At 47.6% G+C, this 16,494-nt stretch overlaps 2 protein-coding genes across 4 annotated transcripts in view; both read right to left on the bottom strand.

Moving 5' to 3' along the window:
• Positions 1 to 5,998: 5,998 nt before the first annotated feature.
• Positions 5,999 to 11,301, bottom strand: SUPT4H1 (SPT4 homolog, DSIF elongation factor subunit). Its single transcript, XM_015088404.3, has 5 exons — positions 11,167 to 11,301; positions 10,517 to 10,623; positions 7,148 to 7,203; positions 6,837 to 6,890; positions 5,999 to 6,402 (listed from the first exon to the last, which is right to left on the bottom strand). The coding sequence occupies exons 1-5, from the start codon at positions 11,233 to 11,235 to the stop codon at positions 6,335 to 6,337; spliced, it is 354 nt and encodes a 117-aa protein (XP_014943890.1). The 5' UTR covers positions 11,236 to 11,301; the 3' UTR covers positions 5,999 to 6,334.
• A 1,509-nt stretch (positions 11,302 to 12,810) lies between these two features.
• Positions 12,811 to 16,494, bottom strand: part of RNF43 (ring finger protein 43) — a 64,145-nt gene continuing 60,461 nt past the window's right edge. For all 3 annotated transcript variants that reach the window (XM_027034230.2, XM_027034231.2, XM_053211707.1), the window contains one exon: positions 12,811 to 14,243. In XM_027034230.2, coding sequence (XP_026890031.1) covers positions 14,197 to 14,243 — 47 coding nt within the window. In that variant the 3' untranslated portion in view covers positions 12,811 to 14,196. The remainder of the gene's footprint in view (positions 14,244 to 16,494) is intronic.

Below are 16,494 nucleotides of genomic sequence, written 5' to 3'. Positions count from 1 at the left end.
AAGCCCCACCTGCAGGCTGGGGCTCAAGGGGGCAAAAGGAAGACAAAGAGGACCCCCTCACCTCTGCCCCACTTATGGGCCCTAGGTCCCCATCTGCCATAGCAGAAATCGAGAGAGGCCGTAGGACAGCTGGGCTGACACACCAGTGTAGCCTTATCCGGCTACTGACCTTGGGCAAGTGATAGAACTGAAACTCAGTTTTCTCATCTGTGAAAGGGGAATAATGCCTCACAGGTGGTACTGAGGATCAGAGGCAATAATGAAAGTGGCCACTTTTGAACCTGGTAATTGCCATGCTGATACAGTAGATTATTAGAAGCCCAAAAACTGCTTCTCACTCAGATTCTTACCTCCCAATTGCTGTGAAAGATCCTTTTGCAAGGACACCATGTGGTTCTCAGTTTGGGCCTCTGATGTCTCTAGCAGGGGAGGAGAGGTGTGGAGGTCAGAAGTGTCCTTCTAATCTAAGCCTAGTCCCTCCTGCTGCAGAAGCAGAACAGACACTCTTTCCTCAGGCTCATTCACCAGGGATGTGATGTGCCCACCTTGACCTCCTGCACCCCAACTTCCCTGCCTGGCCCCACTGAGCTCCACACCCTGCCCCCATCTCCCTACTCCTTTGGGATGCAGGGCTGAGGAAGTGAGTCTATTCAGCTGCCTAGAGAAAGTGCCAGTGTCTCAGCTGTCAGCACAGGGTGGGGGCAGCTGCTGGCTTCTACCAGGACCTGTGATCACTCCTTGCCCAGGCCTCTGCAGCCCCAGTTGGGACCACCGCCCAGGAGGAAAGCTGGGTGATGGCCACCACCCTCTTCCTCTCTGTAGAGTCCTTCTTTCTCCCAAGCACGGATTTGCATTTCCCCCTCTGCCCTCTGCTACTCAAGCCCCCAGGGAGAGGGTGACCGTTAAACCCCTTCCTCTGCTAGTGGCCCCAGAGCACTCACTTCCTTCCAGGTATTTTCCGGGATGGGGGGAAGGGTTGAAAGAGTGGCAGTTGTCAGGTTTGGGGAAGAATGAGGAATCCATTTTGGAGAGAAGCTGGGGTCCCTCCACCCTGGTGTTAAGCAAGCTCTCTCTGTAGCACAAGAGCTCAGTGTGGAGGAAAGAGTGCATAGGCAGGAAGCAGCACATAGGAGTTCTCAAAATGGGCCTGCCAGGCCCCTGACTTCTTACAGACCCGGGCCTCCATCTGTGGGATGGACCCCCCCAAGGAAAGCTTGGGCTTTATGTCCTCTGTCCATGACCCCATGACACCTGCCCTCCACTCCGGGAGGAGTATTGGGAATAGGGGTGCCAGAAGTCTGGAGGAAAGAGGTTTTCTGTCACATTTCTCAGAGGATCTGGCATCTTGGTGCCAGCAGCACAGGGCAGTTTTCTCTGCACTCAGTTCCTGCTTTCTGGGATCTTAAAGTAAAGAGAAACAGAAACATCTGTAGGCAGAAGGCACCAAGCCAAGCAGTGTAGGACATATAAAGTAACAGTGACCCCTTTGGGGTCAGACTGACCACTGTCTCTGGTGCTCAGTCTTCTCACCCATAAAGTGCGTGTTGGGGAGAGGGGAGCTGGCCTAAGTCAGGACTCTCCCAGCCTTCACCTTCTCTGTTTGATCTGCTGAAACTCTACAGCCCCAACACTCTGGGGAAGGCCTCTGAGCCCCAAAGGCCCAGGCAGGCAGCCATGTGCTTTCTTCCTCAGTCTAAGCCTACTGGCTCACCTATAGCAATTTTTACCAAGTGTGGCTGTCTGTGCTCTTAGTTCAAACAAGACTGGAAGAGGGACAGCTACACATGGGCAGCAGAAGTGACAGCTGACAGGCTGACATGAATCCAAGAGGTAGAAAAATAATCAGTCCCAGAACCATTTCACCACATGATACAGAAATGGAGGTTTATAACAATGACTTTGTGCCAAGTAGAGCTTAAATCACATCCAGAATCCTGTATCCAAAGAGCAAGAAAGTATATATTTAAAACACACACATACACACACACACACACACACACACACACATTTTTTTTATTTTAAAATAAAAAGCCATGGTGCTTAAAGGAAAATGTTTCAGTTGTGATGTCTATGTATGATAGATGTATTGAAACACGCATTGTCCAACAATATTACAGGGATAACATTCTTGCCACACTTACCTAGAACTAATCTAGAGGTGGACGACTTTGGATAAAGATGATTCCCTAGAATCATTTTATAGTTTACAGCTCTCAAATTGGTTTTACATAAATTAATGTATTTCTCACAACCATCCCAGGATAGGACTGTTGTCTTTAAGTGAACTTTTTACTTGAAGTTAGCAGACAAACAGAAAAGTGAACAAACCATGAGTATATAACTCAATAAATTTTCGGAAAGTAAACAAACCTATGTAACTAGCATCCAGATCAAGAGACACTATAACCTACACCGTAGGACCCCCTGGTGTGCCTTCTTCCACCCCCACTTTTCACAGGTAATCACTATCCTGCCACCTAAACCAGAGTTTTGTCAGCTGCATTTTATAGAGAGGAAACTTTGTTTTAAGGCAGTGAAGTGACTGGGAGGCAGGAGCAACACCCCCAATTGGATATATATGTAGGTTTTCATCACGAGTTTCAGTGTCCAGTGGAGGGTGAAGGTGCCATAATTGGGCTGCAGATGAAGGTGTGGGTAGGAAAAAAGCAGAAGAGGTTGGGGATTATGAGGCACAGGTCAACAGATACCTAAGACCTGCTGGAGTAGAAAAGAAGATGCAGTCAGGAGGGAACTGGAGAAGGGCTGGACCAGTTTCCCAATGTCCCACATAGGGATCCTTGAGTAAATCCCAAGGATCACCTCCCTGGGCCATTTCCCCAGACTGCCTCTTTGGTTAATTTTTGTTGTTTTGTTTTGTTTTAAGTTTACTTAAGTAATCGCTACACCTGATGTGGGGCTCAAACTCACAACCCCGAGATCAAGAGTCACATGCTCTCTCGACTGACCAAGTCAGATGCCCCTCTGGGGGGTAATTTTAGATTTGGGGACTAGAGATATAAGTAGTGGGCATAGGGTGTTTGGGGGATCAATGTGTAGGGACATGTAACTTTCACTCAACAACAAGCTAATGCCTCATAGGTGGTTCTGTGGAATACTCATGAAGGGAGCAAGCCCTAGGAGTCTGGGTATAACTGTGCTGGAAGGAGTTAGAAGCCCTACCTTGGGTGTGGGCAATGTATTTCTTGAGCTAAGGCCCTACTTCTTGATCATGGCCAAGTCACTTTAACTTTGTCAGTCTGTTCATCACTAGGTAAGGATGTTAACTATGACATAGAGGTTTTGTGAGGATCCGATAACGGACATGAAATCCCTTTTGTCAACTGTAAAAAGTTATTTAAATGAAAGGCTTTACTGATCAACATGAACCAGACTTCCAAAGTAAGATATCAGTCTGTTCTTCAACTTTACCTGTCTCTTTTATATATGCTCGCAGGATCAGGTATCAGGGAGGGGGCATGAAGATTGAATGGCAGGTTATAGGGTGGCTGGGTGGCTCATTCAGTTGAGCGTCCAACTTCGGCTCAGGTCATGGGATCACTGCTTGTGGGTTTGAGCCCCGCATCTGGACTCTGTACTGACAGCTCATAGCCTGGAGCCTGGTTTGGATTCTGTCTCTCTCTCTCTCTGCCCCTCCACCACTTATGATCTGTCTCACTCTCTCTCAAATATAAAACATTTTTTAAAAAGTGAATGGCAAGCTATGGACAGGCTTGGAGTAAGAAGGTAGTGGCCATGCCCAGAGAAAATGAGGCCAAACCTAAAGAGCCCAGACTGAGCTTAACCCTCCCCAGCTCATCCCCATTACTTTTGGGGAAACGGCTTCTGACCAGAATTTTCTGACTTGTTCTATCAGCCACCAATCACTGCCTAGGGCCAGAGGCTGCATTCAGCAATGCATTGCCACTTAGCCAGCCTAACCCCACAGGCAATAGTGGGTAGGAAGTAGAGAATGAGGAATGAGCAGACAAGGAGGAAGGCAGCCTGGCCACTACTCTTGTCTGACCTGCATCTGTCTTTGTTGAACTAGGGGGGAGGAGCCTTGCTTTCTGAAAAGAGAAGCCAAATTACTGACTGAGAGGCCAAGACCATAAGTAGACCTCAGGAGTCAGAATGGGGTGAACCTCTGACAGGAACAACAAGCAGGCATAGCCAGCCCTCAGGGACGTGCAACAGGGGCAGTGGCACCAGCACCTGGAACCTCTCCCACATAGCACTGCTCTCTCCCAGGGAACCTTGAAGGATCAGAGATCTCTCTTTCAGTTTCTTTGGGCTCCCTGCAGGGGATCGGACTCTCACACCTTAGCGCCTGTCTGAGCTGCCAAGTGGCACCATCAGCAGGTTCGAGGACCAGAGAAAACAAGAAAGCCAATTCAGAAGCAGCTCCCAGGCAGGGCCCACTTGGCACCGAGTCTGTGAGATCCGGTTCCAGCAACTGGCCACCCCTCCCCCACAACCATCAGGGCCTGTGTCTTTCGCTTCCTGCGAGGCTAACAGTTAGGGCCTCAGCTCAGAGTGGGGTTGAGGCAGCCTGAGTGTGGTTATTTGTGCATGGCTCCTCCTGTCTCCCCTCCCCACAACTGTTTCCATTCTCACCAAGCAGCCACGTCCGGGTCAGACACGCAGGACAGCAGCCGGGGATTTCCAAGGGACTTTTTGAGAAAAGCCAGTGAAAGTTGGGTGTTGGCTGCACAGCTTAGGCACTCTTGCTGAAACCCACTTCTTCCCTCCAGAACGTAAGGCTGGCCTCGTGGGGGCTACTTCCCAAGGATCCTTTCAGATTGAAACTGAACAGAAACTGCCACCCCTTGAGCTCCTTCAGTTTGCTGGGTTGGAAAAATCCTCTAAAAACTCAGTTGAAATTGGGGCTGACAGACCATTCCTTCAGAGCTTGAAGGCCTCAGCAAAAATGGTTCTGGTTTCAGAATCTGTGAGCGACATGAGCCACCAGGGCCACAACCAGCTTCCTTCCCATGGGCCCATGAGAGGACAAGGACAGTGGTACCAAGTCAGCACCTCTCCCTCCTTCCCACACATTCCAGGCCACAGGTAACAGGAGACACTGACTCACTAGAAACACCAGGTGGCTAAGATACACAAAGCCCTAGTGTAGGCACCTCTGCTTATGAGTCAAGAGCTCATTCTGCAGTGGTGATTCTGGGCATTTCTCCCACTATTTTGGTTGACTGTGTGCACATTAAAAACTAACTAATAAAAAGAGAGTAGGTGAATTTTACCTTTTATAAAACCTAAGTTCTAGAATTTTCACATTGCTTCATTTTTATAATCACCACAATACTGAGGTAAACAGGCAGAGTGTAATCATGGTTTTACAGATGGAGAACAAGAAACTTAGGGTATCAAAATGGGGGTATTGATAGGATTCTTTGTGGAAATTTAAGTAAATAAGAATTTATGGTAAATTTTCATTCCAAAACAAGTAACTTGTCTTGGCCAATAACAAAACCCCCTACTAGGCCAAAGGAGAGAGGGACGGGCCCAACTCCTACAGAGGCATAAACTAACCAGACCAAGACCAAGCAGCCACCAGTCACCAGTTACAGGAAGCAGCAAACGTGAGTAGGTGGGGGACAGAGGGCCAAGGTTACCACTGACTGGCCTAAGGTATAGGAAGAGCAGCAAAAAGAAAACAAAAAGTGTGTGGGGGGGGGGGGGGAGGGTGTATTAAACATGGTCAATGGGCAAAGAATACTTATGAAGTCTCAGGATTTCTTTCAGGGGACACCTGCTGTGCCAGGTCTAGAGAGCAAAAGTCTGCATGATGGGGTTCCCTAGACTCAGGACAGCAGACCTTCCAACAGGACCCAAGGAAGCACACTAGAAAGGCTGCAACTCTGGAGCCTGAAAGATGGGTAATGGAGAGCAGGAGGGCTTCTGCTGCTCTGGGAAGGTGCTTACAGGGTTAAGGGGGTTTTACTGCACCTGGGTAAAAGGAAGGAAGGAGGAGGTAAGGCGTCTGTCATGGGCTTAAGAACTTTCCTAGAGATTCGTGTTTATTGGCATTTGACCCAGAGTCTTGCCCATGGGTAAGGGCATAGACCTGGGCTCTGAGTAGGAAGACCAGTATCCTACCTCCCATTCAATTCAGTCTCTGTCAATCCACCAACCCAAACCACCCCCACCAGTAGTCCAAAGGTAAAATGGCCCAGGGACACGCTGTGCTCTCAACAGTCTGCTGAGTCTCAGAACTGGATGGTGGGGAGTATCTGAAGTTCCGCCCCCTTAGTTCCACAACAAAAAATAAACAGAGGCAGGAGGTGGGGCAGAGGCAAGACGCTGGCAGCCATGCATCTTGCTAGGTCTTTATAGCTGTGTCTCTGGATTTGTAGGCCACTCCTCGACTTTTCAGCTCTCGCACGATTCCTGTGGCAGGAAAAGAAACAGCTCTGTGAGGGAGGAAGATTCCAGAGGATAAGAAAAGTCCCTCTACTACCACTTTGTGGGAAGAAACGTGTTCCTAAGCAAAGTGGAGTTCCTAGACAGCTCATCAATGATCCTGCCAGGTTGGCTTGTTACCACTGAAGATTCAGGCAAGTGTCTGGCAATGACGTGGTAAAAATGACAGGAAAACAGAAGACACGTTGTAGTCATTGAAACCAAGGGTTCTGGAGCCGAAATGCCTGGGTTCAAATTCTACCTCCTTACTTAACTAGCAGGTGACCTTGGACAAGTTATTTAACCTCTCTGTGTCTCAGTTCCCTCACAGAGGTGTGAGGACTAGCATGCAATCACAACAAGGACTTCCTCAGAACTTGGCACAGTAAATGAGTATCAGCTGCTATTATGATTATTATTACCTTGGGGTAGGCGACCAGTGACTGACACTGCATACACACCCGGCTTAAAGTTACCTAAGAGAGAAGAAAAGAGATGGCAGTGAGAGTAAGTTAAGTCTAAAGACCAAATGGAGGTTTAAGCTCACAACGAAAGAAATGCTGCAGCGCCGCGAGAAAAGCCATCACCTCTTTTGGCTACAGTGTTAAATGACAGGGGACAGGACACTCTCATCTTTCTCACTCTGAGGACACGTACCCAATGATTTAAGACTCCCCCACTGAACCCAAGGGGTTCACAACTAGGAGAAGGAAAAGGAGAAGGGAGAACTTACTGACTCGCTGCCACTTAGACACCCAGCTGTCCTCTGGACTCATCATCGCAATGATTCTGGGAAAGGGAAAGAAACAGAAGTCACGCTGAGCCTTGCCCACTAGAGAAGAGCGATGGAGGAGACTGCCCACGTTACTCTGCTACAGGCCAGCAAAATAGTTCTGGGAGAAGAAACACAGGAAAAAGCCAAGTATTGAGTCTCTGCTAGAAAGCAGGAGAAAGTGACTTCTAATGCTGCGAAGGAGCTAACCAAAAGTTAGTACTGAAAAAGTTTCTTTGCCCGCCAATCACAAGTCAGTCATCATCCCCAAAGGACTAGCTTCACCAGGCTCAAAAACATCTTTAGGCCAGACTCCCGGGGAAACCAGCTCTTCTGATTACAACCAACATGACCACTAGGGGGCTGGCCTTAATGCAAAGGCAGAGGGTGAATGAAAACAATGGGTCCTCCTACCAGAAATAAGTTAGACTGGGCCAAGATCTGCCTCTAATGAGCTGTGCAGCCTAACACACATATGAAACTCAAAGACCAAGCTAATACATGAAAAGCACCTAGCACAGAATAGGTGCTGAATAAACATTAACTCTCCTTATTATCCTACTAGTTTTTCCTAGGATACCTCTGATTCTAGAGCACAGGCAACAGAAAGGCTACTGAAGAGCTAGAAGCCTGCCTTTTGGTCTTGACATGTAAACATCAGGTACTTTCAGAAGCTTACAGAGGTCATTTCTGCCATTTGTTGATTCAATCAAATGCTTAGTGATTGCCTATTGTGACAGGTCTGTTCTAGACACTGACATTTGTTGATTACCTCCTCAATAACCATTCCCTCTGCTCTTGGCAACAATCTTGGATTCTTATTTGGGGGGCCTTCCTCCCCATCCAAATCCTACATTCTCAGTCATACACTGAGTGGAACTGATCCCATTCTCCAGGGTGGTTACGCAGGGTAATACTTGCCCTGGCCTGGCAGACTGATGTGCAGCACACACATATGCAGGCCATTCTCCTGACCAAAACTATATTCTCCTCTGTCCTTCACAACCAATCTTTCTAGCCCTATAGTGTCTGTTACTCAACCTTATGATTCAATCTAAACAGAATTCCCACCATTCTCCAAACATACCCTAGTTTTCCCACCCCTGATTTTGCTCAAGTCATTCCCTTGTTTAGAATGCTTTTTCTAAAATGCTGTCTCACCTCACCTTCCTCAAAAAACCTGTACTTCTTTAAGAGCCTGATTCATATGCTATCTCCTCTGCTTCTGGCTGAGTTCATCTGGCCTTCCTCTGATCTCCATTAGCCTTTGACATACCCATTCTCCAAAACCTAATATGCACAGGGAATACACAAATAACTCCCAACAATTCAACAGTAAAAAGCCAAATAACCTGATTCAAAAGTGGGCAAAGGACCTGAACAGACATTTTTTCTGAAGAAGATACACAAATGGCCAATAAGTACATCACAACTGATTAGCAAAAGACATCACCAATGATTAGGGAAAGACAATCAAAACCACAAAGAGATATCACTCCACACCCAATAGGGTAGCTTCTATCAAAACCAAAACAAAACATAAAACAAAAAATAACAACTGTTGGGTAGGGTGTAGAGAAACTGGTGGTGGGAATGTAAAATGGTGCTGCCACTACGAAAAACAGTCTGACGGTTCCTCGAAATACTAAACATAGAACTCAGCAAACCCCAAAGAAGTGAAGGCAGGGACCTGATCAGATATTCGTAAAGCCATGCTCACAGCAGCATTATTCATAACAGCCAAAAGACAGAAGCAACCCAAGTGTCTATCGACACATAGATAAAATGTGGTATATACAAAAATGGTATTATTCAGCTTAAAAAATGCTTCTGACATGCTACAATATAGATAAACCTTGAAGACATTACACTAAGTGAAATGAGCCAGTTACAAAAGGACAAATATTGTATGATTCCGCTTATATGAAGCACCTACAGTATACTTCAAATTCAATCGCTTCTCGGCCTTTTGGCTAAGATCAAGTGCAAATTCATAAAGAAAGTAGAATGGTAGTTGCCTGGGGCTGTGCGGAGGGGTAAATGAGGAGATGAAAAAAGTTCTGTAGATGGATGGTAGTGATGGCTGCACAACAGTGTGAATATACTTAATGCCACTGAATTCTACACTTAAAAATGGTAAATTTTCTGTCACACATATCTTACAACTTAAAAAAAAAAAATTCTAACATGCAAAACTTTACACTGCATCTCTTACTGGTAAATACATCACTGTGTGACTCTTGACATCCTTCAGAGCAGCCAACACAGTACGTTACCTGTAAATGGGAGTTCTTTTATTCATTTGTTAGCAATTTTGTTACAGTGCAAACAAATAATCGAAGGGACTGAAGATTCTGCCTATGCACATGCATGTGTAGGAAGTAAGATTCCATGACAACATCTTTTTTGCCCAATTCTTCATGCTTCCTTAAAGGAAATCAAAGAAGGGATGGAGTTGGCCCCATCTTGAAGGTTCAGCAAGTACTGGGTTTGAGCCTAGTCTGTGTGTAAATCTTCAATTGGCCTGGAGACCAAGAGACACTTTAAAGTATCTCCTGAACCCCCCCAAAATACTGCCCCTTGGCTCCTACCTTGGGGGAAAAATGGAGACCTGGCTACTTATGTTACTCTCACTTCCCTTTCTCCCCATTGGACAATCTCACTAAGGGAAAATTTTTCTTACAGGTTCTCTTAGACATATCTAAAGGGAACAGCTTTCGGGCGATAATTTACCATTACTCTACCTGACCTTCATCTTCAGAAAAGATCTTCATGCATTCAACAAACATTTATTAGCCATTCGCCACCTTCCAGGCCCTGTGCCAAATCATGGTGCACAAGATAAACACAGTCCCTACCAACAATGAGCTGACCGTCTTTAATGAAGAACTGTACGGCAGAAATATAATGAAAACCACACAAGTCATTTTAAATTTTCTAGTAGCCATGTTTATGAGTAAAGACAAAAAGATGAAATTAACTTCAATACCGTATCTCATTTAACCCAGTATATCCAAAGAATTATCACTTTGGCATGTAATTAATATTTGAAAAATTAAAATATTTTATATTCTTTTTTCTCGTTCTAAGTCTTGTCAATCTAGTGCATATTTTGCAGTATGAGCAAACCTCAGTTTGGACTAGCCACATTTCAAGTGCTCAATGCCACACATAGCTAGTAGCAACTGTACTGGGCAGCACAGGACTACTATGTCTCAAAATAACTTTGACAACAACTAGGATTATGGTCTCAAAAGTCTGCCTCACATTTACTTGGTGGGGTGGGGTGGGGTGGGGGTGGGTGTAACAAAGGACTCTAAAGGGGCTTACCCATCAAAGGAAGAACTGGTGCAGTCATATACCATCTCCCGGTTACCCTTCATCTGAAGGTATGCATCACAATTGTCACATCCGTCATATTCAAACTGGTCTATAGTCTAGGAGAGGGAAAAGAGGGAGAAGGACTGAGCATAAACAAGGCCAAAAAAGGAAGTAGCTTTCTCCATACTTCTACCTGGTCAAGTAGAAGTCTCCCTATGTTGGCTCTGTCTCATCAGATTCCGCACCCGCCACTCCCACAGCCCCATTGCTAAAGTTCCACCCTCACAGTCCTCCCTCTCTTATTACCAGCTATGTTTTACCTACTCCTTTCCCTAGTGTCCTCAGGGTCAGGCATCCTCTCCGACTACTCCCTCAGCTGCAGATCCCCACCCTCCTCTGAATCCCAGTGGCCTTCGGCTTCAACAGAAGTTCACTGAATGTCTGTTAAGGATCAGACCTGTGTGCTGAGGATTCAAAATCATGTAAGACTGCATGCGTTCTTCCCGACTTAAACAACGGCCTCCAGCAGCTTCCCACATCCCCTGCCAACCCCCGGGGTCTTGGACCTTACTTTTCCCTTCGCTATCCCCCAGCTCCGTTCCACCTTTTCCCCCACCTTGATACCCCATCGCCCCTACAACCGCCTCCCCGAAGGACACCTTGACCAGAGAACACAGCAAACAAGCCCGTAGATGCCGTAGGTCCTTCGGCACCGTCTCCAGGGCCATCCTCTCCGACAAATGAACAGCAAAGATTTGGGCCACGGCCTCCTCAGCCGCAGGAAGTAAACAGCGATTTACCCAGAATGCCTTCCACTTCCGGTTTTCCACACTTCCTGTTCCGGTGTGGGGAGCCGCGGACTCACGCCTCTCTCTCTCTCTCTCTCTCTCTCTCTCTCTCTCTCTCCCCGCCCCCCCCCCCCCCCCCCGGTCAAGGAGATGGTTTCTCCCGCCTGGAGGCGGGGCCGGCCGGGAGTCACCTGGGCCGGCGCGCGCACCCGCCACCTGGGCCGGCGCGAGGGCGAGGCCGGGAAGGCAGTTGCGCCTGTGGGTAGGGCCCGTGGGGGAGGGGTGGCGCGGCTGGCGCCTGCGCGGGAGCGCGCCGCGGCTCCGGCCGGAACTCCCGGCGGGGCGGGCCGTTTGATCTAGGCCGCTGGCAGCCGGCCGCCGGTCCCCTTAGGAGGATCCCAGATGTCAGCCGAGATTCTTTTTTGTCTTCCCGTTTTAAAAGCGCAGGGCCAGAGTCCACTGTCTCCATCTGGATTATCTCTGCAGAGAGGAAAATCAGGGACAGCCCCTTTCTTTCCTGAGAGCAGTAAAGGGTTTCCATTCGCCGTCCACGGGAATGCTGGCTTGTGAGCCCATGGCGGATACCAGGCCCATTATTTTTTAAAACTCTTTACGTACTTTCCTTGTTCCAGCTGATAATTTGTTTCGTGCAGCATTTAGACACAGGTCCTTTACTTCAGAATATCTGTAGGGGATTGGAGATTGTGTTTTGTTTTGTTTTGATTTCACCCTATAGCAAGCTGGATGTTTCTTTGCTCTCCTGTTCAAAACTGGGCAACAGACAATGACCACCCCCTAGGAAACCTGTCCTGGAGAAGCAGAGGGGGAAATGTGCTTTGTGAGGATGAGAGCAGAGGCTGCCCCAGGCTCTGTGGAATTCATACCAACATAGCACCAGCTCTTGATCCTCAACCGTAGTCCCGTGGGGAGGCAGAGCACAGTCATTTGTTGTTTATCAGAATTGGAGCTCTGGGATAGTTTCAGTAGTTTCAGGCCCTACTGTTCTATCCTCCCAACCAGGCGTCCCAGCTGAAACAGAGCTTTTTCAAGGGGGGGGGCGTGTGTTCAGATGGGTTCTGTGACTGGGGTTAGAATGTTCCCTGTCACTGGATACTTTCCAAACATACTTTCACGCTTATCTCATGGGAGCCCTGCAACCACTCTGTGAAGTAGGCCTATTTTATGGGTGGAAAAAAGTGAGGCACAGAATATTTGCCCAAGGTCACAAAGTCACTGAAGCATCATAAGAATGTGTGAAGTGAAAAGTACAACAAGTCTGATAACGACTGGACCACAGTGTGAATCTTGTCATGCTTCCCCCTTCCCTTATCTCACCAAATCGTTTTTAGGGGCTTACAAATCAATTCTTGTTACCTAGTCTACCACTCTGTCCTGTCCTTTCATAAATCAGAGCCTAGCCTCTGATACCAGAAATAATTTATTTCTGTCAATGGAGAAGATGAATTTGTTACCCTGAGTGACAGTCATGAGAGAACAAAACCACAAGACCAGACCTCATTTATGGATAAATATATTAGCAAATAAATACATTTCTCAACATAGTGCCTGATTCAAGCGTCTTTCTGTCTGGTTCAGATATAAATACCCATGTGGGTGCTTCGGTAGGTGCTAGTTCCCCACTGACTTTGAGGGAAGAAGATTCCCAGGTAGGGTCCTGTGCCCACTTTGCTCCCACATTCACATTCCAAATGGGATAATGCCTGAGGAGCCAGCAATGGTCAAGCTGCCCTGGGGTGAATGTCACCGTCAGGAGGCCCCTCAGCCCTTGCCACTCAGTACCAGCTACCCAGGCCAGATATCCTGCATGCACACCTTCCTGGGCATCCCTGGCCTATATGGCTTATAATGGGAAGCTGGGCCTTGGGGCCATCTAAACCCAAATGTCCCACCTTGCTTTTCCTTTGTTCTCCCGTTTCCCATCCCTGCTCTGAGAGAAGACCCCCAGATTCATCGTTGTCCTTGTTCAGCTGTAATTCTGCCTTTTCTACCTTCATTCCATCCTCCCTTTTCTAGACGAAGTTCATCAGAAATCCTTTTCTTTCCATCTACTTTGGGACTTTGAGATAGGCAATCTCTAGAAAAGAATTATTCCCTCCCCACTGCCACCCCCCCAATACCCAGAGGTACTGGGAGTTGCTGGAGAGAGAAGGGAGTTTGAAAGTCAGAGGGTCCATCCCAGGTTCTTCATGGTGCCAGAACATGGTGCTGGGACACGACTCCACACCCTGGCTTCCCACAGTCTCCCCTCTGACTTAATAGAGTGGATCTGACAATTAAGAACAAGAAGGGAAAAACATTCTCCCTTATGCACCAGGGTAGGCACTGCCTGGAGAAGCTGCAGAGCTTCCCTTTTTAGGGCTCAGGCCTCACCTATGTTCTTGATCCTTTTGCAAAGAAGGAAAATAAGAGCCAGGTTGCTGCTGATGCAGCAGCTTTACCGAGGAGTCAAAGCTGGTGTGCAGGACTCACCCAAGAAAGGAGGTAAGAAGGACCCATTGGCAGGTATGCACATGAGACTTGGGATGAGGAAGACCTGCAGGGTCTGGGGAAAGGAGCAGCACCTTTTCAACACCTAACTACCCACACCTAGCTTCCTGCTCTCCCTTAAGGAGCCAGTCCACATAGGCAGTAGCTAGTTGCCAGGCTGGACACAGACTTGCTGCCCTGCAAATGTGTTCTGCACGCAGGGTCCAGAGCTGGGAGCAGGGAACACTTCCTGCCCCCCCACCATCACCACCCCTCTTCCAGAGGTTCCAGGAAGTATAGCAAAAAAGAGGGGTGTTTTCCGAGGTCCTTTCTTCTCTCAGGAGCATGACTCTGTGCCATACAGGGCCTCCAGGTCAGCCGGAGCACACTTGGTTGAAGCGAAGTCTGCGCATCTCACACAGCCTGTTCGCACAGCTCCTCAAGCTCCTCCTCCTCCGAGCCTGCGTTTACAGAGGGAGAGGAAATTGGTCACTGAGTGTCAGGCCAGCCTCTTGCTTGTTCCACCTGCAAGACAGTATGGCTGGCAGGGAACCACACAGGGTGGGGAGCAGGGAATGTGTCCAGAAGGGGCAGTTAGATCGAAAGCTGGGAGGGGTCCCAGTTGGGACACAGGGAAGGGGGGGGGGGGGAAAGCTAGAGAAAGAGAAACATATATAGCAACCAGTGTGTTACAAATACTTCCTATTCATTCATTAACCCAATTAATATTTATTAAGCACTCATGAATCTGGCCTGTTACCACACACCAAATAGAAGACCAGAAAAAAAAAAAAAAGCAGGAACCTGGCAGTCTTGTAGAAGAGAAGGCATGCATGCAAAGGGAAATTCTGCCAGTGAGACAGGACTGGGTCCTAAGACCTTTCCTGGGAAGGGGACAGATCATGTTCCAGTGGAACAATCAGGAAGGGCCTCCTGAAGGTGAAGATAAGTGAGCCGGTCCTGCAGAAATACGTAAGAACTCAATTTATGGGAATAGGAAGGCAGCAGAATATTCTGGGCTATAGGAACTGCAAGAAGTATTTACTTGGTTTGGCAAAAGGATGGAACAGGGAAGAACAGGAAGAACAGGAAGGGGAAGAGGGAAAAATAAGGTCGGGAAGGAAGATGGGGGCTAGCTGGTGCTAGAGCCTTGAAGGCCAAACCAGGATGGGTTTGTCTTCACTGTGGACAAAAGAGAACATTTGGAAATTTCTGGACAGTTTATTTGAGGGTGATGAGCCTGGCAGCAGTACGTGAGCAGGGTAGCTGTGCTGCATGACTCTGTAGAACACAACACTGTATGTACGGTGCCCAGCCTTCATGGACCTGTAAGAGGGGAAGGAAGAAGGGCAGGAGGCTCCTGCTTCCATCTTTAGGCTGCATCTAAGACACAGGCAGGGGCCATCAGTTTTGAAGAAGGTAAAAAATGCATCAAGGATACATTTAACAGAATCTGGCATTGGTTGGATTTGAGGAGCAGGGAAGAGGGAGACATTGAAACAGGTTCTGAGTATGGGAGAGAGGGGAAGTGGTGGTTTGGGACCAGCAGCACATGACAGGGTCCAAAGGGAATCATCAAACACATAGCCAAAGCTTACTTTACCTGGTTCTATGGAAGCAATTATTTTCTCTACTGTAACTGTTTACATGCTTATGACCCCACAGACCTGGATCTCCTGGTTGACAAGTTCCATGTGTTCAGAGCCTAGCCTGGAACCTAGCATAGAGCAAACATACAGTGCAGGAAGGAGAAAGGAGGGAAGAAGTGAATGAATGAATGGTAACAGCTCTAGATCTTAACTGTTGGGTTCCTGGACTGTGAGGTCTTACGTTTCAGGACCTTTGGGTCCCCTTTTGGGGTGGCTAGTGATAGCTGTAGGCAAAGAGCTGTGTCATCCACACTATGGGAGAAGATGGGGAAAATGGGGAGGTAGGGGGCTCTGAAGGAAGAAGAGGAGGATTTGAGCAAAAAAAACCACCAAGTTAAAGTTGAGGATTTATATTATCACCGTTGGTTGTAATACAGTATCAGGGATGTACTGAGGCCCCAGGAAAATGAGGTCAGTCTTATTAACAAGGGTGCTTAGAAGGGAAGCCTTAGTTGTTCTTTTACCCCCAGGGGGAGAGGAGAAAACCTAAGGACCCACAGGGTTGCTGAGAACCACCTGTGTTTTTTTTTTCTTTTTCTTCCCTTTTCCTTCCTTCCTTCTTTCCTTCCCTCCTCCTTTCCTTCCTCCCTCCCTCCCTTCCTTCCTCCCTCCCTTCCTTCCTTCCTTCCTTCCTTCCTTCCTTCCTTCCTTCCTTCCTTCCTTCCTTCCTTCCTTCCTTCCTTTTCTCATTTACATAGCTCTTCTTATATGGCCTAGGATTATGGATATCTGCAATTATTTCTCCTACAACACCTCATATTGCCTAGGATTATGGCTATCAGTAATTCTCCATGCTCTCCTCAAGAGCGAGGAACCCTTTTTGGCCTTCTTTGTATTTAAAGCTAATAATTGAACTGTGTGCATTGGTACAGCTTTACTAATTATTAAAGTATTGAAACAATTATATTGGAGCTGTTGTCCCAAACAACCACAAGTGCCAGATTTCTGACGTTCCATCCACACTGTATTTCCCCTGAGGCCGCCCTATGATCTGGCAACTAAAGGAGTAATACCTGGCAGAGTCAGAGTGCTTCAGCCAGCATCCTATGCTATGCCTGTTGTT

The sequence above is a fragment of the Acinonyx jubatus genome, chromosome E1 (genome assembly GCF_027475565.1).
Source record: "Acinonyx jubatus isolate Ajub_Pintada_27869175 chromosome E1, VMU_Ajub_asm_v1.0, whole genome shotgun sequence".
Lineage (NCBI taxonomy): Eukaryota > Metazoa > Chordata > Mammalia > Carnivora > Felidae > Acinonyx > Acinonyx jubatus.
This window is presented reverse-complemented; position numbering and strand designations above follow the sequence as displayed.

Excerpts from the sequence above, each read along its gene's own strand:
- SUPT4H1 (XM_015088404.3), bottom strand. The coding sequence starts at position 11,235 with ATGGCCCTGGAGACGGTGCCGAAGGACCTACGGCATCTACGGGCTTGT. Across the intron at positions 7,204-10,516 it reads ACCAGTTCTTCCTTTGATGG|AATCATTGCGATGATGAGTC; the intron begins GTAAGCCCCTTT and ends TCCCTTTCCCAG. Across the intron at positions 6,403-6,836 it reads CACTGGTCGCCTACCCCAAG|GAATCGTGCGAGAGCTGAAA; the intron begins GTAATAATAATC and ends TTCCTGCCACAG.